This window comes from Elaeis guineensis, chromosome 1 (genome assembly GCF_000442705.2).
Source record: "Elaeis guineensis isolate ETL-2024a chromosome 1, EG11, whole genome shotgun sequence".
In the NCBI taxonomy this organism is placed as follows: Eukaryota; Viridiplantae; Streptophyta; class Magnoliopsida; order Arecales; family Arecaceae; genus Elaeis; species Elaeis guineensis.
The window spans coordinates 159783450-159810003 of record NC_025993.2 but is presented as its reverse complement, the minus strand read 5'-3'; the positions used below and the strand labels follow the sequence as shown (position 1 = coordinate 159810003).

Genomic DNA, 26554 nt, shown 5'->3' with positions numbered 1-26554 from the left:
AAGATGCCTGAATTTCGAGCATTTCTCTCTTACTGGCTGATCTTTTTCAGCAATGAAGTGGAGGACCACATGAAGGTGTCTGATCTCATTACTGCTGATGGCTCGAGCTGGAGAGCACAGGAGATCATTCGGCCATTTGCGGGCCCACTGACGGAGCGGATCCTTACCACGTCGATTCTGGTGCACCGCAGTCAGGATGTGAGGGTTTGGGGATGTTCCTGCTGCCTGAAGGTTCTCTTGAGGGACTTCTCCTAATTGTGTGGACCACCGACCAGGAGGATCGAGGCTGCTTAGATTTGGAAAGTAGCTACTCACTTTTGGGTGAAGATTTTTCTCTAAAAACTTGCCTAGAACCAGCTTCCCACTCCAACACTTCTCAAGGATAGGGGCATGGAGATTTCAGCCTTGTGTCCGATCCGTGGAATGGAGGAGGAGTCTGCAAAGCACACCGTTCTGTGCTGTCCTAGGGTGAGGGTCATCTGGAGACAGACAGGCAGCTATCCGTGGGAGACAAGCACTGACCCGTGACTGGTTTCCTTCTTGAGCTTCATCCGTCAGAGCGTGACCGATAGGACGACCATTGTTGGTGGTCAAATAGCTTATATCGCTTACCAGATTTTGCTATCGAGGAACAGCCTAATCTTTGATGGTGAGGTGATTCCTGCTCGTTGGATGTTGGAGAGAGCTATCTATCTTGCTCTGAAGTATTGCCAGTTTGACACTGCCATTCCGTCCCTTGATAACCCATCCCTTAGAGCTCTCTGGTTGCTTCGACAGTGATCCATAGGGTTCTATCCATCTCTTGAGAGTCCTCCACTCTTGGGTTTGTCAAGATGAACTTTGATGGTAGTGTCAGGGATGGGAGAGGCGGTGCGGGCATCATCATTCATGGCCCTAATGCTAGACTCTTGGGGGCTGATGGTTTCCACCTTTTTGAGCCTTCTGTCCCGATTGCGGAGCTTCATGCCATCTAGACAGGCACCTTTGTCGGACAATAATTTTATGCGGAGAGGATCTACCTTGAGGGTGACTCTGCTACCGTCATTGCTTAGATCCAAGGAAGTGCAAGGCATCTCGAGATTCATCTGCTTATTCAAAATGTCTGAATCTCCCTCCGTCAAGCTGATGCGGTTAGAGTTCAGCAACTTTACCGAGAGGCAAATATTGCAGCAAATTGAGTGACGGTATATGTTGCAGAGCATTCCGATGATTGGATTTAGAGACAGTGTAAGGATTGCCTCTTGGCTCTGCAAGATTTTATGTATCTTAATTTTTCAAACTATTTTTATATAGATTAGTGTGATCATCTATTTATATAAAAAAAAATATTTTATCCGATCATTTTTCGAAAACGATATATTTACTCTTGGCTTTATAAGCTAACCGGCCTAACAAACAAACGAACGAAAAAAACAGAGACAGATTCTGAGGTGACCCTGCTGGACTCAACCATTATATAAAAAGGATTGCCTTCCGCCTCTGCTCTCCAACTCACCATTCAAGGCCGCGGAGTGCGACGCCTGCAAAGCAATTAACTTTAATGAGACCTTTTTATCGGAAAAGTGAACATGAGTCGACCCAATTGGGGGATCTCTATCAAATCTCATCAACCCACATCTACATAAAGCACCTTTCCTTTGCTTGGACATTGAATAAATTGCCAATCCAATCTTAGATGATAGGCACACGGCAAAACGACAACTCTAGGAAACTTACATACAGGGACAACCATCATCACCCAAAAAAAAAGCATACAGGGACAAGCTAGCTAAAGGAGGGTAGCCTAGACCTGCCCTTTGCGTCTCATACAATGCTGATGAGGAGGACCACAACCATCTCTTCACCAAATGCCACTCCACCATATACAATCGAAAAAGTTTAAGGGTGCGCTAGAATCACTTTTCTTTGGAATCAATTTGCACCTTGGTGTGCAACCACAAAGCGGAATTCTACAGGGGATTGGACTTCGATCTCTAGCATTCTGGAACCAGAGGAATGCTAAAAAATTCCAAACCAATGCGCTACCTGGCTTCGCCTTCATGGCATCATTCCGCAACTGGAGTTGGGCACTAAGCCGACAAGCAGGGAAAGCTGGATCTGACAACTTGCGTGCTTTAAATAATTAATTGTTCTCTTGTAAAGATTAATCTTCTTCTTCCTTCTCTTACACAATCCTATAACTTTCCTCAAATTTCATTAATTTCCCTGAATGAAATTCTAGATGGGCCAATCCCTCCATTTTCCTTAAAAAGACACCCACTAGGCCAAAATTGTAGTAGAGCACCAACCTACTTTCATATGCAATATCCTTTTCGCATACAATTAAATGAGGTCGAACAAGGCTAGCCGTGGGCGGTGCTTTGGTTGTCAATCGGCAGGCAACGACGCAATTCTAAGGTCATAATACCATGTTAAAATATGGGAAAAGAGAGAATATGTGAAAGATATGTGTTTATTCTATGTATCTTGTCTTCGTGTTACAACAATATGTACATCATCAATATATAGTATAGCAATATTGTTATTAAGTAAAGTGCATCAAAACTAATGAAAAATATCCATTATATTTGAACTTTACAATATTAAAATGATAAATATATTTAACAAATATAATGATTATTGATGACTTGTTATCGGTGAGAGCAGAAATGGATGCATCATTGCATCCTCATCACTAATGAGAGATCAAAAGAGAATAAGGTTTGACATCTTATTAGTGTGATTTTAGAAATCATATATCAGTTCATAATAATTTTTTTTGATAGTGTAATTATATGATTTTAAAGATCACATATCAGTCCATAATAAATTTTTTTTTTTGATAATGTGATCCTATATCGATCTATATTATTTTTTTTGTATGGAAGCTGTATATTAGTATAAATAACCCATAAAATGTATCAAATGAAATTGGAAGAGAGATAATAAAATTTTATTTTTTTTTCTACTTCTTTTTAATAGACCTTTTCAAACGTTGTTGTTACGAGGTTTTAGTTTTGAAAAAATTATCTATAGATCCTTGGATGGATCCGAAATTACTTTTAAATTCTTTGACTTTTCGAGTTGAATAAAAAGTCCTTGAAATGCTAAGAAGTTATTTTTAAGTCCCTGCCGTCCACACAGATTGGTTACATGGGTCTATGTTCAGGTTACATGGATTTATGTTCAAGTTACATAGATTTATGTTTAGGTTACATAAGTTACCTAGTTTCAATATCTAGTTATGCACGTTCATATTTAGGTTATATAGGTATGTACCTTGGTTACACAGAAATAACTCCTTAATATTTTAAAATTTTTTTATTCAATTTGAAAAGTTTGAAAATTTAAAAATAATTTTGAATTCACCTAAATAATTTTCCTTTTAGTTTTCCACCGGAGTCAGCGTGAAAGATGTCAATGATGGGATCTCTGCTTCCAACCACTTGGCCATAGCGTTACCAAAAAAAAAAAAACACTTCGCCACAGCAGTGGCATGAAGCATGCAAGGATATTCTGCTATTAAATCGAACCCAGCTGTAATAGATGCAGAATAATCGTGTCCACGACTTGGTGCTCATGATCATGACGATATTGGTGGGAAGTGGAGGGTAGGGTGCTAATTGCCCCCAAGACTTGAGTGCTTGGGATTGGCACGCTAATAGCCTGCTAACATATGGGATCCATCACTGGCTCGATAAATGGAATGCAGGAAGAGATATGAACTCTTTTTTTTTTTTTTTTTTAAATAAACAAGACGTATGAAACATTAGTGGAGAATTGCTTAAAATCTAAGAAACGCTTTTACCAAAAAAAAAAAAAAAAGAACTTTGTTCTTGGAGTCCGGCTTCTCTTTTGCCGCATCCTGTTAACCAGCTTCTATTGTAATGGACCCATCACTCCAGGTTGCAGGCGGCGGAGTCATGGTCCATATTTTTCGTTCAAGGAACAACAAAAGCCGAATAACAGTTTCATCTGACAAAGATCGACTTTGAATAGAACAATATTATTTATAAAAAAAAATCTTTTCCAACAACACTGCAATCGGAGTCTGACTAATGACATTGACCGAGAATAGCAACCATATTTAAGGCAGCACAACAAACCAAGAGGATTGAAGCACTCGGGATATTTTGATTAAGCCCATAAATATGGCAATATAAACATTTTGTTATTTCAGTGAAGCCATTATATTATTACATTTTGTTTTTTTTTTCAATCTAGTAATCTAGCACCGCAAGCAATTTCTATGCACTGAGAAACGTGCCTAAGCAGAACTTTCAATTTATTTAGTTATCACTTGCAAGTTACCATTCATCAGGCGGCTTTCCAAAAGAAGTGATCATCCAAAAAGGGTCATGGTAGACAAGAAGAGCTCAATAATGGATGGATCCTATACAAGTTTATATGCATGCATGAAATCCAATAGGATTCAGATTTGACCTTTGTCTTTAATTTTCAAATTCGAGGTATCCATATAATGAATGGATCATTTTTTTTCTTTTCAATCAGAGCTACTTATGGACATATAAACTATACAAAATTTATCTTTCAATTAATGCATCATCAACTAGTGATTCATAGGAATCAACAAATTTTATGTGGACCACTTTGACTACTATCTAGAGGACTTAACAAATCCAGAAGTAGGACACATCTAAAAAAAAGTCAAATCACGCACTAAAATTTTGAAGGACATAATTTGGCCTTTGAAACCTAATTAAGGGATTTTTAAAAATAAATGGATAGCTCTTCAATATCTATGATTTGACGTGACCACTAAAAGATATCACGTACCAAGAGATTAATGCTAACGTTCATCATTTGGACACTAAAATAGTTCGATCAAAATAATTTTTTTTTTGTGAAAAGATTTGGACAGGATATAATTTTCTATCTAAAAAAAATTAGGTAAAGTAATTAGTTGCATAGCTGATATAATAGTTAAGATCTATTTACGATAAGATTTTATTTCTTTATAATTATTTTTATTAATTATATTTATTTTGCGAAAACTGCATCCTCTGTCAACTAGAAGAGAAATTAGATCTGAATTGTACAAGAACAGACTTTACTAGCATAAATAGAAGATATATATCTTAATTTATAATTTATCAATAAAAAAAATCTAAACCCTCTTATTGCCAATTTTTTAAATTTTTCTAAATTTTTTCATAATTCAAAGTTAGCAAGTTAACGAAATTATGACTCCCTTTTCTCAATTAGATCAACTGAGTTGCAATGATATTCTCCTATTCTAGCGGTGCACAACATACCAATTTTAGTCAATCTTCTTCGTCCATGCAAATTTTATCTTTACAGAGGAAATGGTCCATATCATGCAAGTTTCTGGATTGAATGAATGCAAAAGAGCTACTGCCCAATGTAGACTATTCCAAGTATGAACCATGCTACTTCATTAGGACCTTTTTCAGCCCATCTAAGTTTTTTATCTTGAGAAGTTTGCCAACTCAAGTGCATTAGAAACTTGTATTGGTTGCAAACTCTACAGCCCTTGACCTTGGGGCGATATAGCAAATTTTGATAGCTGCAGAGAAATTTATATCAAAAGAAGATAGTTGCAAAGTATTTTATATGGAATTCTCTTTTCATTTAAAATTAGCTTCTTGGACTGCTCTTCATTTTTCAATTGCAGTGTCAATCCGACATGTTTATTAGACGATGAATAGATCTCTTTCTATATGGTGGAGCACTCCAAAAAATAGATCTGAAAATAGGACGATATTTGACCGCTAGCTCCCTAAAATCTATCCATTTGTATATATCAAAAAAAAAAAAAAGAAAGAAAAATCCGTCACGTATTTCTCCTGTTCCATCGAAGGAGAAACAAATTTTTCTGAATCTCAATCTCCGTTGCAAAGAACGCGTATGGAATGAGACCAATTCCTATATTTTATTGTCAGAAATCAAAGTTTCTTATTCATATATATTATGCTAAAGAGCAAAGTTTCTTCTTATAAAATTAAAAAAAAAATGGGTTTGCTGGACCTAAGTTTCTAGATTCCTTTTATAACATAGGTGACAAGTGTCGTGTTCTCACCGAAAGATTGTGTGTCACTGGTGGCCCGGCTGCTTGCTCTCTAGCAACTTGCATGATATCCGTTGACGTGTCAGGCGCCGTTCGATTAGCCTGCGGAGTTTGCCTTTAGTCAAATTCTGCGAACCAATTGCAAGACGACGCATCATCAAACAACATCAAATGCTGACCAGGACGAAACAGCGGATCCTGGCGTGATGCCAGCAAAAGTAGGACGCTGTCTATGTGGAGTTCATGAACCCCTCCCACCTTTCGAAAGGCCGGTGCGAATCCAAATCAACCTCCATCACCCCACTCCGTCTTTCCCGTTATAGCCCTGGTTGTCGTCACAATGCTCAAACTGCCCTTCGTCCACAAGCAGCCCCCAACACCCTAAAATTTCCGGAGCTTAAAAAATCGTGGATATAGAAACATGGATATACATACTGCAAAAAAAAAAATCATGGATTTATGTATGTATAATCTTACAAATCATGTGAAATAATTTATAAATCAATTATTTTTTTTCTATTTTTTTTCTACCTCATGAATTAAATGCATCTCCAAAAACAACCACCTCAAAATAATTAATTATTTCAATTTGACTACTTATTGGATAAAATACATGTTCTAAAATAATAATTAAAAAAAATTATCCTATCGCATATTTGAACCAAATTCCTCATATGAGATACTTATATGAAAAAATAAATATTTTCATTCTTTTCTTTTTATTCTTAATCAAAATATGATCAACACAATATTTAATCCATCAATAAAACAAGAACAAATTTTGAAATAAGACCCATGCATGCAAATTATCCAAACAAAATTAGAAGAAACAAATGATTATTGCAATCAAACATGCTCATGCCAAAATGTAATCATTTTGAAAATAAAATACAATCCAACATGATTATTTTTTGTATAAAATCTTTCTCACTTTTTATCTATTTTCCTAATGGAAAAGGACATTCCCAGACTAAAGTTATTTCAAAACTTAGCAAATCAAAACATTAACTCTCCTTTTTTTTTTTTTTTTTTTTTTTTTGCCTTTTTGTTACCTTAGGAACAAAGGCAGGCGGTCCCAAAGTAAGATATTGTGAAAGGGGCATTTTGGTGATTCAGGACATAATGAATGGGCAGTTACCTGAAGACATCCTTTTCGCACCCCAGTCACTCTCTTTTGCCCTTTTTCCTTTCCGATGTTGTATTGAATATTTGAATCCGACGAGGCCTCCATGGAACCAACGATATCATCATCTGGGCGAGAAGAAAGCAGAATCCAGCTCCAGACCTGCGCATCGCCAGCGAGATGAAGAAGAGCTTGTCCGAATTGGAACTGGAGGCGTTCCTGCGACCGGTCGGGGGCGAGACGGATGATGACGACGACCGGCCACCACCGCCCCCGCCCACGATGGAGGACCTCCTCATCCCCGCGGCGGCCTCGCAGAAGCCCCGCGGAGACCCCTTCGCCAACGTCTGCGGCGACTTGGGCTTCGCCTTCGGCGATCGGGTGAGCTCTCCGGTCTCTCGTCTTGACAAAAATGCCCCTTCCCTTTTTATCTAAATCTTTGATTTGAGACCCATGTGCGCTACTGATGAGAAGAGTGGTTGGCTCTGCGCTCGAAAGCAGGAGACGTTAAGCAGTCATTCGACTGGTGTTCTCCAGGCGGGGAGTCAGCAGTTGTGGTCTCAGAATCCCACCCCCAAGCACTCCGGCATTTCTGCAACCATCGAGTCCCAATCTTCCATTTGTGGTGGTATGGTCTTTTTTTCTTCTTATTCTTCCTCTCCTTTCATTTGTTGACTTGGGACCACATCATTGGATGCAAGATTCGGGGAGATCGCTCCTCCTATCCAAGTCGTAATCTAATTGCGTTCCTTGATGTGTGTATACCACTAAACACAGCTCGCAAAGGCAGAGCAGTGTTGCAATCTGACCATGAGCCCAAACCCCAAATATACCATGTTTTTCACTGTCTACCATCTATCTTGGTACAAGAAATCCCATCTCCTTATGGTTTGATAAATGTAACGAGTTCACCAAAGACAAATAGATTAATTTAATTATAAGCTGATCGTTATTTGTATCACAGACTCAGCTATGTGCATAGTATGCAAAGGAACCGGTTGTAATCATGGGATATGGGAATAGACCTTTCAATTTTCGTATGACCACCGAGGTCTGAGGAAAAGAATATCTATGGATGGAAATCAACTCCACAAAGGCTTACTTCTGTAATCATCTAACATCTATGAAATGAAACACTGTTGGAGTTACTTGTTGCTTTCTATAGTTGCCCTTTTCTTGCCGGAATTCCAAGCACCGGCCTCTTCATCTGTCACAGTTTTGCATACATGGAATGATGGCTTTTTGACAGCTGGGAGCCCGACTTCGGCTCATAAGCCTAAAGGCATAGAGAATCCAGCTCCAGGAGGATCCAGTGGTTCCGAGCAGTCGGATGACGAGGAGTCCTTAGAAATAGAGGCAGGGCCATGCGAACAGAGCACAAATGTTATCGATCTGAAGCGCATGAGAAGGTATAAATAAATTACAACTTTCACATCATTTTAATTCCATGGAGCATGAGAAACGGCTGTGTTAATCATTGCTATTGACTTGCATAGTTTCATATCATGTATTTATTACCAAATCAAAGGCCACTGCATGCATGAGAAACCCGAAAAGGAGATAAAAAAGCATGCTCCATTTTTCCTTTCCATCTTCAAATCGTTCTAATTCAGGGATTCTCAATTCTTTAAGGATGGTATCCAACCGCGAATCTGCGAGACGCTCGAGGAAGAGAAAGCAAGCACATTTAGCTGATCTCGAGTTGAAGGTAACAATTAATCATGTTACTATTATATAAATTTCTACGCTTCCAATTTCTGTCTGAAAGTCATGATGAATGGTTATAATTACTCCACATCAACCCAACTAATCCTCGCACCAGAACTACTTTTTCTAGGTCCTTTAGACGTGCATCGCAAAGAAAATGAATGACATCTATAACTTAAAATGGTAGTCCGATGAGGAAGAGCATAGGGAAGACTAATCTGTAAGAAAGAGTAATTATAACTGTGCCCGACAAAGAGGTTCCCTCATCCAAGTATTCAATGTCAAAGCCGAAATATTGATCTGGGCCTATTGACCCAAGCGCTGAACATTGGTGTACTGGAAACATGGGACAAATCCATGTCTCGGATCGACTTGTTTCACATAGTTGCAACACGAATGAAGTAGAGGCAGGACTTGACGCACTAAAACATTACCTACATCCGTATTTATATCTCTGATAAACCATGAAATGCATCCTTTCATTGACTACCATAATTCAAAATTCTGGTTTTGTTGTTGAATCATCAGGTTGACCAACTTAGAGGAGAAAATTCATCTTTATTCAAGCAACTAACAGATGCCAATCAACAATTCGATCAAGCTGTTACAAATAACAGGATTCTCAGGTCAGATGTGGAAACTTTGAGAGTCAAGGTAACTATTTGTCTTAGCAAGCCGAAAACTTAAACTGCTTCTCAAGCTTGTAAAATAGCCAGTAGATGGTGCAAGAGAGACTGAATTCTTCCTTTATTTCTTTGCTTCAGGTAAAGATGGCAGAAGATATGGTTGCCAGGGGTGCGTTAACTTGTAGCCTAGACCATCTCCTCCAAAGCCACATTGGATCACCCCAGTATCTAAATACTCGACAGCCATGTCGAGCATCATCAGATGTCCTTTCAACCTTGGATTTCCAAGGAGATGACACTTGCTACACTGGCATGTCGGCAGCCGGACAAGTTCAAAGCATTGCAATGGAGAATAGCCAGAACAAGAATGGGGGTATCAGGTCTAGACTGAATCACAGCTCGCCACTGGAAAGCATTGCAAGCTTGGAAAACCTGCAGAACAGACCCTCCAGTGAAATAACAAACTGCGGTGCTGACATTTGGCCATGGGATTCCCCCCCAAATGCAATGTCCAAGCAGCTTTAAATTCCACCCAGTAAACAGCGGAAAACTAGTATTGTCAAACTGTGTGGTCACTTTAAATATGTTACTTTCTCAACCTTATTTTCATGATGCACCGAGCTTTTTACCTTTTCACCAGTGATGATGACCCCAAAAGTTTCTTTGCAAGTTTTATTAATTTGTTATTTCCATTATGTCTGCAAAAATTACCCATGGTCATGGTTAACGACGGAGTCTGACTACTGACGATTATTCAAGTGCATGGACATCTAAAATCAAATTGAAGCAAAAGTCAGAGTCAGGTCACAAAACACAAATGTATTTTTTTACTGTTTTTAGGAGACTAGAAACTCCGCCACCTGAATATGAGTCTGGGATCTCTCTCATTTACAAAGGGGTGTCAACTGGTCGTGCCCCCTTGGCCAAGTAGAAACTAATGCATCATTCTGTATGCCAACAGAAGGCAATGTCTTGTTCTGTTCACGTGTTTTTAATTTATAGCCAATAAATAATGATATGGTTCGATGCATATTATAATACTCAATGTTCACATTGCATCACTTGCTATACAAAGAAAGAGGATTGGAATTACTCATTTGGATGATCACAAGCTCAATGTGATAGATTAGATGTCAAAAACATTGTTGACAAACAGAAACAAATTTCAATAAGAATAACGCAAGCTGATTATTACTCCCGAGGCGATAATAGATCTGCTAGCTGGCATTGGACTGTTTTTAGGAAATAACAAGAAGAAATAAAGACAAACAATAAAATGCCCACAAATGGATATTCAGAAAAAGCAATGTCAATAAACTGAAACAAATTCCAATAAGAGGACTGCAAGCTAATAATTATTACCAAGAAGATATAGATCTGCAAGCTGAAATTTGACTGTTTTCAGGAAATAACAAGAAGAAATATAGATAGAAAAAAATCAAACACCCACAAATGGATATCCAGATGCTTTTGCATTGACAAGTTACATGTCATGCAATCAAACCAATTACGGATGAAACTTGGATGCTGTCTTCAATCTATCCAAAGGAAATATTGCCTCTAGAAATCAGACTAGGTAGGGGCCAGAATGTTGTAAATTTAACCATTATATGGCATCCTGAGCTCCACCCGCAGAGTCTCTTCTTTTGGAAAACCGAGAAGTGAATCTATTGATCAGTTCAGAATTTTGGGCAAAAGTGTACAGACAGAGCAAGCACAATCCTGTTCAAAACACCAGATAGCCAGTTGAATTAAACATCCTGCACAATTTGCTTGGTTGAATCACAAAGGTACTTGGAACCAAGCTTTGATAACTAACAGGTATTCAAGGCACTATACATTATATAAGTGTGCATTTTCAGATTATAGTCATAAAAAATTAACGGTCTTCATAACATCACTGGTACCAGGAATGGCAATAGAATTGTCATTGGGAGGATATGCAAGGAATCCAAATGACAGTAAGAGATGGGTGAGTTTCTTTGGATATTTGGGCAATTTCAAACACAAATGAGAGACAGAGAGAGTAGATAAGCTACATAGTATATTACCAGCATAAGCCACCGTAGCACCCGAAGCGACTCGTCCCAAAGCTGATAGGAGGTATAGAATAACCACCACCTGGAAAGTTACCAATAATCTGTAAGGAACACAACAAAGATATAGACTGTTTTACAAATGGGAGGAAAAATTAACAAACTAGTTCCGGCACATCCATTGCACCATCAAACACCTATAGATAAGATTATCTCGAAACAATTCACAACAAAATGCATTCCAAATGAATTATGAAAGAACGTGAAGCATATTTTGGAGCTTTTTTTATGCAGAGTAGATCATTGTAATCTAACTAAGGTAATGGGAATGCCAAAACAATGCACTATTATGAAAGCCCATGTAGGCATATGTTTAATCCCACATTAGTTGCATTGGCGAGATCTTAAATACTTATACAAGGCCAAAAAACCTAAATGATACCTTCTGGCTAGCTTTTGGGATAAGGTCCTAGGTTATTACAAATCAAATGGTACTAGAGCAGATCCAGCCAATAGTCCATTAAAAACAGCCCCATTTAAGGCCGACCACAGGCCAATTGAGGTACTTATGATATATTTAATTAAATTTAGACCCTTAGTTTGACGAGAATATCAAGGCTTAAATAATGAGAGTATGTTAAAACCTGTGGGGAATGTATTAACTTCCACATCAGTTCTGCACTAGAGAGATCTTGGATACTTATACAGCACAAAAAAATCCAAATAATACATTCTAGCTAGCCTTTTTAAGGTCCTGGATTGCTACAACAATCATTTGACATAGTATATATAACACATACAAGCAAGCCCTATCATGTTGAGTGTCAGTTTTATGGAAGTACTTCATGGTGGACTACCATGCAAGGCTAAGTTCTCTAAGACAGAAAGCTTAAGAGAAGAGAACTAAGACTTTTGTGCATATATTTTTTTCGAAAAAAAAAGTGTAATTTTCTCATTTCTATTTTGTGTAGTTATCTGAAATCATGTGCATAACAAGATGCTCAAGACTAGAGTCTATCCTGTGGGAATTAAGGTTGGAAAGCTGATGGTTACTTGGACTCAACTGCTAATTTGAACATGAGGTATATTCATTGGGCATTGTAGGGGGAAAAATAGCACAGGACCAACAAATTAGATGAGTACGCTTCCATATTGGGCTTCATATAATAAATCAGATTCACTCTGATGAATAGATAATGAATGACACTTATCACCAATTAACTGCTATGCCAAATCGATAATCTAAATCAAGTCCTCTAAAGGGAGCATAATGACAGCTTTAGCTATAAAGACAGCTAATAGAAGAGCAAACAACTTTCTAGATCTAAATGAACAGTAATGTTCAATGAAAAATCCTAAATAATGCTGAAAATTTAAGCTGCGCAATTGTTACGAAAAGACCTTAAAAAATAGCCTCTTGTCATGTCCTGTTGCAGCAACCCTTAACACAGACTCTGCAGCCCCTATTGTATTAGCCAAGCATGCAGCAATTGTATTGGCTGTGTCCTGAGAAATCTGCCATTCAAGAGGATCTACAGGTACCCTGAATGGAAATCAGAAAACATATGAATGGATTAGCCACAATCAAATACTTTAAGGTTACCACAAATCTCTAGCTTAAACCTGCTTTTACAAGGAGAGGGTGGCAACACTAAGGCCAGACTCTAAATCCTAACTTACCCATTAAATGCTAAAGATATAGACAGGACAGTGGCATCAGCAGCTGGAATAACAAAGACTGTTACAAATACGAAAACAGTTAAAATGATGATGGCAAGGTTCAGTTCTAATGGATAATCAACTAGAATACAAAAATTCTAAACGATTTAAATCAGTAGCATTCATACAATAATGGTGTCAGATAACCAATATGAAGTGGTTGTCAGGTTATCAAGAGCATGTAAAGGCTTTGCCAGATATCACATGGTGGATATTGTCGGTACCTAATGGAATAGACACAAACAATACAATTAGAATATCAAAGACTGATGTTACAAAAAGTATCTAACCAGAAGTGTATCTTCATAAGTTACTCAGAATCTTGCCTACACAGCTGATTGGTGAAGATTCGTGGATAATGTCTTCATATCCCAGAAATAACTATTCCAAAGGTTAAAAACTCTAATTATTCATCTAGAGCTGGGTACCATAAAAGAAGGAAATGTCAGATGTTAGATGACTGTATGCATGAAACAAGCTGATTCAACTCAGGGTATGTGTTCACCAATCACAATTTTCTTTAAATATCAAGGTATAGGTTTTCTAGAGAAAATAAATAGCATTAAGTTTTATGAAGCATGTTCATTATAGGCAATTTGCTTCTCAGGTTATTGTTAGCACTGCTGGCTGGCACCTCACACCTAAGATCTTGCTCTCTAAGAGATCCAGGGTTCAAATCCTGAGCATTGCTCAAAAATCACTCATCAATATCAGATTATATTTATGAGCAAAGACTCCGTTCTTTTATTTGTTCTTTTATTTTTGTTTAATAAATAAAAACTGATCCAAAGATTATTCAGATGTGCATACACACCCAAATTCCACCATCCTGATATGCAAGGACAAGCTAATTTCAAATCAATTGAAGACAAAACAGAAAAGCAGCAGCACTTTGCAGGATCATATATTAGACCAGAGAACAAATGCAAAGAAACAAAGGGAAGTACTATGAGAGAACAAAGTTGCGGTGGGTTTAAATCCTGCTGATAAATTGGCATTGCTCAAAAACAGTATCATCATACATCTGAGGATCCTCATCATATTTTCAATACGTTACCTGCTAGTTTTCTGGTAAAATGATTCACTAAGCATGTCATTGACCATGTATCATCTTCTATATTACTAGAAAACAAAGCATTTTCATACTATCGAAAGCCATAATTATCTTCTTGACTTTTAATCCAATAAGTTTTTGTTTCATGGATGTGTAAACGTTCTAGAGAACAAGCTATATACGATAGACAGACATCCTAATATATTAGTTTTCATCCCTACTCATTTAAATGTGAATACAGTATCCAGTCTTTACACATCAACAAAAACATGCATAAATATACCTTTGCCCCACAATAACCAGTGCTGCATAAACCCCTTATGCTTAGTTGGATGAGAGTGGGGACTGTTTGGATGGCCAGGAAGGAGAAATAGGAGTAGAGAGGGAGATGAGTGGCAGCTGGAGGTAGAAGAGAAGGAGGCAACAGTGGACGAGATGGAGGAAAAAAGGGTATAGAAAACATTTTAGGAAGGAGTGGAGTATCTGCGGGCTTAGTCATAACAGAGAGTGGGATTGCTTAATTTTTGTAATAATAATACAAACGTAGTATTGAGACAATTGGCACACAGTAGTTACATATAAATGTTAATTTTTCCTTTCATAGGAAAGCGAATGTGTTGGTATCAAAAGCTCAATTCTTCCTATTTTTGTTCTCATTGAAATATCTGAAGAGGAGTTAGTAGAGAAATCTACAAAGCTGAACATCTCATTTTCAATAACTGAGCCAAACTCAGTTTAAGTTACAACAAAATTTCTTCCAACCTTGAGCATTATGAGTTACAAATCCAGTATTCGTCGATTGCTCCATAATGAACCTAGTGACCACCCTAAATCAACAACATCAGCCAAAATTTTGTCTTTCTCCTACCCAGAGCTTAATTAGAAGTGTTTAGACTACTGAATTCTGACTTGGGCTTTCCAGCTTACAATCAAAATCCTTCTTTTTACCGCCAAAAAGAAACATTTTCCCACAATAATGCTAAAGATCACATCTTCGATATCTTAACATGTTAAGAATTAGCCTGCGGTAAACTAATTGAGTTCCTAAGAGTAAACAAAGAAACATTTTTTCTATCAGTATGTTCCAAATTTAATGCAAGACAACGAAACCCAAATTTATATGCCATATAAAACACGAAAGAATAACAATTGCATATATTGCAGGAAAAACAGCTTATAATTTTGCCAAGTTTCCCCTGATAGATGGTAAAAGTTCGATGCATCAAAACGGAAAGACACCATTAGAAACCTAAAAATGCAGCATCGACACACAAAAAAAAAAAAAATCTTCTAAAACTCGAGAATTGGAAATCTCGGGCGATTCAGGAAGAAAAAGAAGAAGAAGAAGAAAGTAGAAGGGGGAGTACGAGATGTTCATCTGGCGGAAGAGCATGCCGAGGATGGCGAGGGAGCACAGAAGGACGATGAGGACGTCAGAGAGGAGGGAGAGGAGGCTTGACTCCCGGTACGCGCAGTGGTAGTAGATTAGGCTCCCGCACACCAGCACCACCGCCGGCCGCCCCACCTCCACCCGTCCCCCCTCCGCCTCATCCTCCATCTCTCGTCTGATAAAAAGAGCAGCGGCCCAAACCCTAACTTCTCTCGCCGCGTTCGATTCACCGGCCGCCACCGCCCGCTGCTGCCCCTGTCCGACTCGGCGCGTTAAACCTTTATCGAAGAATCCTGAAGTCGGGAAATGAATGCCCAGAGATTTTTCTCCCTTTTTCCTTCCCAGAAGAAGCCCGGGCCGGAGTTTCCAGGTCGTCGGATCAGGGCCAGGTCAAAATTCTGCAGAGCGTCTCTCTTCTCCTCTTTTCTTATACTCTCTCTCTCTCCTTTTATTCTCTCTCTCTCTCTCTCTCTCTCAATTAACCGTTAGATGGATAGCAAAAACTCGACCTCTCTATAAAATTTTTAAAAAAATAAAAAATCTATTTAATTATTTTTACTTCTTAATAAATTTTAAAGTTCCATGTATAAAAAATACATATTTTTGTGATTCAAAGCATTAAAAAAAAAATCACACACAAAAAATATATATATATTTTTAATAAAATTCTTCAAAAAAATAAAAATTTGCTCAATAAAAAAATATATGTATGAAAAAAAAAATCTGTAAGAAAATAAAAAATATTTAGATTTTTAGTGGGACTTCTCAGGAAGGAAAAAAAAATTGTTCATAATATTTAATATAGTTGTAAATAATAATATTGAATATCTTTCTACAAAATAGATTTTTAAAATATAATATTATTAAAAAATTATAAAAAGTGCTGGATATCTCGCCAGCCCATATGGTGAAATTTTTTCGTATATGTCCGAGGATTATATACCTAATCTCACGTGATGGATGATCATATTCTTGAAAAAATTTATTTTTTTATGTATAATGTATAAGCAAAAAATTCATGAACCACCGGAGCAATCACTCTAGCCAACAAACTTGGAACCTAATTCATGCCCAACAAATTGTTGATCTAAACAATACCCTCAATGTGTCAATCAATGGTTTTGGATACCAGTCTAAAGTCAAATCCATTAAAAATTTCAAGATGGATATGGGTTTGATTTTTAGATCCAAACCAACTGAAATCTCACTAATTAATTATATTTATATGCCATTTAATTTTTAAATTGTTGCAATTTGATTACATATTAGAATATGTTTGGATATCAGTATTTGATTTTAAAATAATGTATTTTTTTCAATATCTAGTCAATTGTTTGTTAACTATCAAGTATTTGTTAGTCATGATTGATATTTGATTAGATGTTTGGTGTAATATTGTTTAAAGCATGAATAGTTTTAACTCGAGAAGTTGTGTGACACATAATTTTTGATACCTCATGGAAACGTGGATCCTATTGAAATCGATCAAAACTTAATGAATATTTGGTAGATTGTGGGTTTGAACATAGTCGAACCTGAATCGAAGATCCAATATAGTTTCATTGCTCTAACCCGGTCAAATCTTTTGATGGACCCACTATAGAACACGTAGATTTTGTGAAACCTGGACCCAAGCCCAGGTCGGCACAATAGCACCCTTGTGAGGCACTCCTTTGTCCTTGATCTCGCTTCCTAAAATCAACCAAGGATTCACTCGAAATGTAGCAACCAAGGATTGGTGCCATACATGATAGGGTCCATCGTGTCGGTCCAGCACTTATTGTGCTTAGCTAATCACTAACTTCCACATCCCTTGAGCAATGATCAAGCACCATGTCCAAACTCTCCCCGCTCATACAACTAGCACATTGGGTTCGGCATGGTCGAACAGTGTTATAATATATACAGATCTGCATGGAAATAGTAAAAGCTCTTTAGAGGTAACAATATCCTTGGAGTCCTACTATCCGTCGTACAAACTCGAGATTTATATCCTCCGATACAGTCCCCAAAACAAGAAAAAAGAAGAAGACCAAAACAAAAAACAAAAAAAAGAAAAGACTTTTAAATCCAAACCTATCTATACGTAATTGCAATGCGGAAGCTGTGGATGTGGATCTTAAAGTGGCGGATCTTATTACTGACTTTAGATGTTGGGACCTTTCTATTTTATACAATCCATTTTCCAATGAGATGAAGGATTGCACTGCAGCAATCCCTGTACCTTGGTCTCTGGCCCAATCAGTTATCCTGGACACAGCTTAAATTATCATATATTAAGCTTAGTGATATGGATATCTTTTCCTCTATAACCTATATCCTCAATCTTTGCATTCCTTTGACTGGATCTGGAAGTTAGAAGTACAACCTCGGGTTAAAATGTTTTGGTGGCAGCTTCGATGGAATAGGTTACCTTGCAAAGATAGGTTAGGAAGTTATGGTATTATCTCTTCAGATAATTCGATTTAATTTGTGACTTACGCCCCTATAGCATTGGAAGATCATAATCATGTGTTCGATCGTGACATGTGCCTTTTGCTCTAGATTGTCGGCACATATTCTGTCACATGTTCCGGATGCCTTTTATCCTTTCTTTGCTGGCATTAATAGACTATTTTGTCTAATGCCTGCATAGAGTATGGGATAAAATCACTCCTGACATATAGGCCTGCCTTGGCTAGTGTGGCAAGCTTGAAATAATCCGTTGTTTAATCACACTTCTGTTTCTTTTGTGCAGCTCATTAAAAAAGCTTATGGTTTGTCCCATCACCATGTCGCTCTGTCCAGGCATTAGGGTACTTCTTCTCATCAGATTTCTAATTTTTCTAGTCCCTTAGTTGTATGGCTACCTCCTCTCCATGGAGCAAATAAAATCAACTTTGATGCTTCAGTGTACCCTTCTAAAATAGCTGCTGCATTTGTTATGGGATCATTATGCTAGACCTCTGTTAGCGGGAGGTGAATTGTTATTTTCTTTTTTTGATAAGAATTGTTATATTGTTCATCGGTTTGTTTTGCCGAATTGACTGCAGCATGGCTAGATGTCAAAGTTGCTGTTCTTCAGCTGTGTGCTTCAACTGTGTTTGGACGGTGATTCTAATATAGTTATCTTATGGCTTAAGAATTTATTGATTCATCAACATTTGAGATGTTGGTTTCAAACATTTTCTGTTGTCAATGTGACACATATCTATCGTGAAGCAAACCAGATAGCCGATCAATTAGCTAGCAAGGCATTAATGGGGGATTCCAGTTTTAGTTCTATGGCTGACTTTGATCCTTTAGGGTGCAACTTCTTCAGGCAGATGCTTATGGGGGTCTCCCTTGTCCGTCACTCTTGAGCTGCTAAAGCTACTAATCTCTGATCCAATTTTCTTATGTTATGTTTATATGTGACAATGGTTATGATGCTGCAGGTTTCTTCTGGCGATCTGTTTGGGGGTTGTTCATATGCTTTGTGGTTCAGTTATGCTGGTTTATGCGATTAGTCGCTATTGTGTTGATGGGGTTACATATGTTGCTTTTGCTTGGCACAGCTGTGTATCAGATGGCACATTTTTGTTTCAACTGATGTCAAGCCTTCTTGTTTCCATTGGTTTTGGCTTTTATATTTTGCTTAGATCGCTGCATTATACAACTATAGTTCCCATGCTGCATTCTGCTTAATTTGGCACAGCTCATCATCTTTCAACCGACGAAGGAATTCTATGATCAGCTGGTTCTTCATCTTTGTGATTGTCTGTTTCAAATGGCACAGTGCAAGTTATTCTACTGGGCGCATCATCTGGTTACTTTTACCTGCTTTTTATGTAGGGTTTCATCTTCATCATCTTTATATATAGTGCCAGGTCGTTTTACTTCTCCTGTGATGCCTGTGTTTATTTTTCTCTCCAACTTAAAGTTATTGTTGTGTTTCTAATAATGTGGAGGACACCAATAGTCCCACATCAGTTGTAAGTCAAGAAAGATTCGCGTTTATAAGGAGAGGATCATCCTTCCCACGTAATGTGCCTTTTGAAGGGCAAAACCGTGAAGTCCATGGGCTAGAGCAAACAATACCTCAAGTGTCGGCCGAGCTCTTGTCCACAACAATGGTGCATCGGGAAGGAGTGGGGGCTCTATGCGCTTATAAGGAGGCTAGAACGGACAATACCTCATGTGTCGAGCTGAATATCATACTACATTATAATGCTGCGTTTCTTGGGCTACCAACTATACTTATTCAGCATGTTGTTCTTCTGTGGCGGCTCTCTTTACTGTCTTCATAATCCTGCATGGGTTCACTTGTGTATATTTTTATGCTACGTTATTGTCTCATGTATGTTCCTCTTTTCATACTTCTTCTTATATATTTGGTCTCACTGTATTTGTTACTTTGGCTGATGTTTGTCTTTTCTCCAAGCTGGGCCAACTTTGTTTGCTATTGTTTTGTTATATTATACATTAATAAAGTACTCATTTCTATCTAAAAAAAAAAAAGGATAAATTACACTAATACCTCCTCAAGTTTAGATCAGTTGCACTTACACCCGCTGTACTTTAAAAAATATCAAACAAGTCCCTGAAGTTTTTGAAATATTCTGACGAGGTCATACCGTCCATCTCCATTAACAAAAGGGTATCACGTAACTATTACACGATACTTTACTTTTAGCAAATGATAAAAGTGCCCTTAAAATCAGTTATCGATGGGATGGAAGGAAGGCAATCGCGAAGAAGACGAAGAGGCGGCGGTCATCATAGTAGGGGGCTGGGTTTAGCCCTCGGTTGTCCAGCTCTAACTTTCACTCCCTCTCCTATCTCCTCTCTCCCTCCTTTAGTCGTGTCTGGAGGATTCCTTACTTCTGGCTTTCCTCAGGATACATCCACATAGATGGCGACTGAGGAGCAGCAGTGTTTTTCTTTTATGGACCAGGAAGAGCCCATTTAATGCAGGCCTATCGATGCTCACTACAAGAAAACAGGGATTTAGTGACAGAAAAATTGGTTGCTAAATAGTAAAAATCGATCGTTAATATTTTTTGCAACTAATTTTATGACCAATTAAAGTTGGTCGCAAAAACCCTGATTACAAATATTTTACGATCGATATTTTCAGTCGCAAAATTTTCTGATAGATTTAGCGATCGAAAATTTAAAAAATTAATTAAAACTTTACGATCGATAAAAAAATTTAAAATTTTATGACTGATTTAGCGATCGAAAGTAAAATACTATTTTCAAACTTGCAACCGATCTACCGACTGAAAATTAAAAAAAAAATCGATCACTAACTATTTAAAAATATTTTTTATTTAAAAATTTGATTAACAGTAAATGTAACATAATTTTTATAATATTTTAATTCTCAAAATTGATTGTAAAATCAATCACTAAATTTATTAAAATATATTAAATTAAAATCGATCTCAAAATTGGTTGCAAATTTTATTATACTATTTTTATTTTTAATATCGATTGCAAAATCGATCGCTATATTTATTAAAAATTATTAAATTAAAATTAGCTTAAAAATCTACGCTAATTTTATTAAAATATTTTTTATTAACAAAATCAATCACAAAATCTATCGCTAACTATTTTCAAATTTTTTAATTAAGATATCGATCTTAAAATCAATCGCTAAAGCTTATTAAAAATTGTTGAATTAAAATCGACTTGATAATCGATCACAAAATCGATCACTAATTTTATTAAAATATTTTTTATTAACAAAATCGATCACTAATTATTTATAATTTTTTAATTAAAATATTGATTGCAAATTCGATCGCTATATTTATTAAAAATTTAAAATCTACTTAAAAATCAATCATAAAATTGGTCACTAATTTTATTAAAATATTATTTATTAACAAAATCAATCACAAAATCAATCACCAATTATTTTCAAATTTTTTAATTAAAATATCGATCACAAAATCAATTGCTAAAGTTGAGTCAACAAAAAAAAATAAATCCAAAGACATTAATTTTTTCTTGTTATAATATCTGCAAATTCATTGAAGATAATGGAACCAAGCAATGTCGTCAAGCATCCATAATGCAAAATCAAGCAACATGTCCTAAATAAAAGAGTTTAATATGAAAAAGGCCAAAACATATTGAAATCCCATCGTGATGAATGTAAAATATAAGAGTAACAATCACGCTGCCTGCAAATACTAAAGATAAATAACATAGATTTAAAACAGAAAGCAATAAAAGCATAATAGGCCAAAGTGTGGATCATCATCATGAAAAATAAAAAAACAACCATAAGAATATAGCAATGAAAATCCATCAGCAACCATCAGCTTTAAGACATCATATGGGAAGAAGCAAAAGAGGCCATAGTAATCAGTGGAGCCAGTCCCTTCAATATCCATTTAGTTTAGATCATCATCCGAGAAAATAAAAAGACAATCATAAGAATATAGCAATTAAAATCCATCGACATTCATCAACTTTTAAACATCTAATGGGAATAAGAAAAAGAGCCCATAACAATCTATGGAATCATTTCCTTCAATATCCATTAATTAAGTTTGGATCATCATCAAAAAAAATAAGAAAACAATCATAAGAATATAGCAAGCAAAATCCATCGGCACCCATCAGCTTTAAAACATCATATGCGAACAAGAAAAAAAACCTATAACATACCTTATGCCAAATGTATCACTTGTTTAGCATACCTCGTGCCAAATGTATCATAATCATGGGCTGCCTTCAAATTTGTCTGGCAACTCAACCGACATACCTTTCAAAGTATTACTTGCAGCAAAGGAAGTGATATGAACATAATATATAGAGCCAGTGAGGTAATAAGAGAGTGCCATTTTTGCTTTCGATTATAAAGAACTTCACTGTCATAAGCTAAAAACAAAATCCAACGGCATCCATCAGCTTTAACACATCATATGAGAATAAAAAAAGAGGCTATGTAATCTATGGAGCCACTCCTTTCAATATCCATTAATTAAGTTTGGATCATCATCAGATAAAATAAGACAAGCATAAGAATGTAGCAAGCAAAATTCATCGGCACCTATCAACTTTAAGACATCATAGAGAATAAAAAAAAGAGCCCATAGCAATCAGTGGAGCCAATCCCTTCAATATCCATTTAGTTTGGATTATCATCAGAAAAAATAAGAAGATAACCATATATAGCAATCAAAATCCATCGACACCCATCAGGTTTTAGATATCATATGGGAATAAAAAAAAAAGTCCATAGCAATATATGAAGCCATTCTCTTCAATATCCATTAATTAAGTTTGAATCATCGTTAGAGAAAATAAAAAGGCAACCATAAAAATATAGCAAGTAAAATCCATCGGTACTCATCAGCTTTAAGACATCATATGGGTAGAAGAAAAAGTGATCATAGTAATCTGTGGAGCCAATCCCTTCAATATTTATTTAGTATAGATCATCATCAAAAAAAATAAGAAGGCAACTATAAGAATATAGCAACCAAAATCTATCGACACCCATCAACTTTAAGAAATCATATGGAAAGAAGAAAAAGAGGTCATAACATACCTCGTGCCAAATGTATCGGTTGTTTAGCATATCTCGTGCCAAATATATCATAATCATGGGCTACCTAAATTTTTTGTTAGACAGCTCAACCGACAAACCTTTCAAAATATTATCTGCAGCAAAAATAAGTGACACTAATATAATATATAAAGCCAGTGAGATAATAAGAGAGTATCATTTTTGTGATCAATTATAAAAAACTCAGCTGTCAGCTAAAAATAGATCAAAAAGCTAAAAGATAATAATAGTCAGATATTCACAAAATATCCATCTTGAGAACAATCTTCAGCATAGCATAAACAAAACAAAAATCTAGAAAAGTAAGTAAATAAATCTAGTCATTGTCCTCCTCCTGTGATACTAGTGCCTGATAAGTCTGATATGGCTGGAAAGCAGATGGCTGCGAAGGAGATGTTTGAAAACTAGAAGATGCCTAAAAATTTATCTTTACAAGCAGCTCACACAGTAATCTATTGTTCGCATCAATCTCCTTTTCATTATATTCCACCCTCACTACAAGAAAACAGATTATTAGCGATGGAAAAAATTCGTCGCTAATAACCTATTTTCGTCGCTAATTCATAAATAATCATATCGTTGATAATATTTTATGATGAAAAAAAAATTCATAGTAAATAATGGATATTATTGATGAAAAATTTTCATCGTTAAAAAAATTAATTTTTTTAAAAATTATTTATGATGAAAAATAGAATATTTATGATGAAATTTAATATCACTAATAAATAATAAATTAATAATGATAAAAATATTTTTATTACTATTAATTTTATTAAAAAAATTTATGAAATAAAATTTTTAAAAACTTTTAGCGATGAAAAATTTTCATCACCAATACGATTATTTGCGATGAAAATATTTCATCGCTATTAATTTAATTAAAATTTTTTATTAAAATTAAATTTATAAAAATAGTAGCGACATAAATTTTTCATCGTAAATAAAATTATTAGTGATGAAAATATTTTCATCACTATTAATTTAATTATAAATTTTTATAAAAATTAAATTTAAATAATATTAGCGACGTAAAGCTTACGTCGTAAATATAGCAATTTTTTATGTAAATTTTTATCGCTAATAAAATATCAATTATTTATAATAAAAATATTTTTATCACTATTAATTTAATATAAAATTTTAATTTTTAAATTTATTAAAAATTTTATTTATGATCAATTTTTTATTGCTAATATATTTTTTGATGATCAATATTTCATCAAAAATAATTCTACCACTAATAATTTACATATATTTTTTTAAAAAAATAATTTATAAATATATATTTTTAATTTATATTTATAATATTTTTTATAAATTAAAAATTAAAAATTAAAATAAAAAATTAACATAATAAATTTATAAATAAATTTTATTATATTAAATTAAAATTATAAGAGATTTGAAATAAAAATAAAAAACTACATAAAGAGGCCATCAAGTGTCGGCATCTGCAGAAAGAGAACGAGCTGGGGAAGAAAAGTGCTTGGAAGAGATCGGACCAGCTTGCTGCTGCCTCATCAACTATATCATCTGCTCTATCTGCACCATTCACTCCATCATCTGGATTTAAAGCAACTGATACTCGTCGATGTGTGCAGCCAACTCATCAGCTCGATGCTCAGCCAACTATCGATCCTCAGTAGCCTGTCTCTGTACCTCAGCCAGTCGAGCATCACAGGTAGTATAGATGTCAGCCCTAGACGAGCATGAGGATGAGAAAATAGTGATCCCATACCCTAGATCCCTAACATAACAGGGTCTCGTACCAATCATCTGATCACAGATCTCATCATCTGTGAGTGCGGTCGAGCCCTCAAAGATAGACTGGGATCTAATGCCTATTATAAGGTCCTAAAAATTAAAGTTATAGCTATTAAAATTTCATACTGAAAATCAAACTACGAATGAAAAAAAATAATTGAAAAAACTTACAAAGAGCCCCTGACTCCCCGTCGTTCACTCTCCTGACCATCGTTGGTGGGTCTGCTGGTAGATATCGATCCTATCAGGAAGCTTGTCACTCTCAGCATCTCTCTGTAATTTGAGAATAATTAATTAAAAAAATTTTAAATAGCTAGAGAATTATATACTAATTAAAAATTACTTACCATCTACTCCATGTGACGAGCGAACGACCTCGAACTCCCATAATACGGTACAGTCTGTCTAGCCTGATTCGCGGCATTCTGGACACATCTTCTCTGTACAGTTAGCAATCAAATTAGTATGTAACAAACTAAATTTAAGAATAAATGATTCAATCATTAAACTCTAAAAAAAAAAAAGTTTGGATGTGTAACCTGATATGCCAGATCCTCGTAATGCCGGCATATGACAATTCAATCATCCATAGTGATGCTGTCATAGGGCCGCTGCTGTACTACCTCCACCCCATGATCCTGCATCACATGGTACCAATACTGATGGATGTGGTGGCGATCTCTTTGAAATGCAAAGATAAATGAGTATCCACAGCTCACCGCCCACGATCTTTCTCAAAATCAATAATATCAAATACATTCTGCCAATAACAAATATTAAAAGAATACTATGTTAATTAAATATTCAAAGTATAATTTATTTTACCTATAACTGGATGTAAAAAAAAATTTTCTGAGTCGGTACAACGTGACGCCAATCGAAAAGCATCACAGGGGCATATGATGTCCAGCTCGATCTGCCACAGTTCGCACCATCTCCTAATGGGCCTGGGTAATCGGGTGGTATCTCGATACGGAGACGCTGTCCCAGATGCTCGCGTCTCTAATGCTCTAGAGCGAGGTTCTTCGATGGACCTCGCTCTCACCTCACTACCAGTGGAGACTGACCTGAAACAACAATAAATAAATCATTAATATGATAGCTATCTAAATTAAAAAAAATTAAATTTTATTATATAAAAATAATAATAATACCACTCGGATCCGTCTCACTCGAACCCATCTCACTGGAACCTGCCAGTGCAGAATCCTCTGATGATGGAGCTGGTGTGGCAGTAGAAATCGGTAAAGGGGCCTTAGCCTCCGTGGTAGACAGCGAATGCAAACGTCGTCGTCTATCTCCTAGTGCTATACTTGTAATTCTTGACATATAAATGAATATAATATTAAATAATAATAATAAAAACTATAAACAATTGAGCATGCAATAAATATAAAATAAATTTATATAATAAATATAAAATAAACTATAAGTAGTTGAGCATGCAAAATAATATTAACATAAAATAATCACTATAAGAAAATAAGTTATTAGCTACGAAAAATTTTTGTTGCTAATAAGCCAAATTCGTCGCTAATAATAATTAGCGACGAAA

The 26554-nt window shown here is 35.9% G+C and overlaps 2 protein-coding genes across 7 annotated transcripts; one reads left to right on the top strand and one right to left on the bottom strand.

The window, feature by feature from the left end:
- Window positions 1-7212: 7212 nt before the first annotated feature.
- On the top strand, window positions 7213-10123 carry LOC105039343 (bZIP transcription factor RISBZ4). Of its 6 annotated transcripts, none has more exons than XM_073245895.1 (6): window positions 7213-7532; window positions 7650-7779; window positions 8368-8560; window positions 8784-8859; window positions 9387-9512; window positions 9623-10123. In XM_073245895.1, the coding sequence occupies exons 1-6, from the start codon at window positions 7332-7334 to the stop codon at window positions 10007-10009; spliced, it is 1113 nt and encodes a 370-aa protein (XP_073101996.1). In that variant the 5' UTR covers window positions 7213-7331; the 3' UTR covers window positions 10010-10123. The 6 variants fall into 6 exon arrangements, with proteins under 6 accessions (XP_073101996.1, XP_073101991.1, XP_029118634.1 ...); XM_073245890.1 differs by having other exon boundaries at window positions 7626-7779; XM_029262801.2 differs by having other exon boundaries at window positions 7216-7532; window positions 8401-8560.
- Window positions 10124-10817: 694 nt separating this feature from the next.
- Window positions 10818-16120, bottom strand: LOC105039342 (reticulon-like protein B23). Its single transcript, XM_010915472.4, has 4 exons — window positions 15661-16120; window positions 12922-13063; window positions 11536-11605; window positions 10818-11206 (listed from the first exon to the last, which is right to left on the bottom strand). The coding sequence occupies exons 1-4, from the start codon at window positions 15849-15851 to the stop codon at window positions 11091-11093; spliced, it is 519 nt and encodes a 172-aa protein (XP_010913774.1). The 5' UTR covers window positions 15852-16120; the 3' UTR covers window positions 10818-11090.
- Window positions 16121-26554: the final 10434 nt, after the last annotated feature.

Coding starts and splice junctions, on each gene's coding strand:
- LOC105039342 (XM_010915472.4), bottom strand. CDS start 15,851: ATGGAGGATGAGGCGGAGGGGGGACGGGTGGAGGTGGGGCGGCCGGCG. Junction 13,064..15,660: donor TTCCGCCAGATGAACATCTC/GTACTCCCCCTT, acceptor ATTTCCATTCAG/GGTACCTGTAGATCCTCTTG. Junction 11,207..11,535: donor TGCTACGGTGGCTTATGCTG/GTAATATACTAT, acceptor TGTTTTGAACAG/GATTGTGCTTGCTCTGTCTG.
- LOC105039343 (XM_073245890.1), top strand. CDS start 7,332: ATGAAGAAGAGCTTGTCCGAATTGGAACTGGAGGCGTTCCTGCGACCG. Junction 7,533..7,625: donor GCTTCGCCTTCGGCGATCGG/GTGAGCTCTCCG, acceptor ACTGATGAGAAG/AGTGGTTGGCTCTGCGCTCG. Junction 9,513..9,622: donor TGGAAACTTTGAGAGTCAAG/GTAACTATTTGT, acceptor TCTTTGCTTCAG/GTAAAGATGGCAGAAGATAT.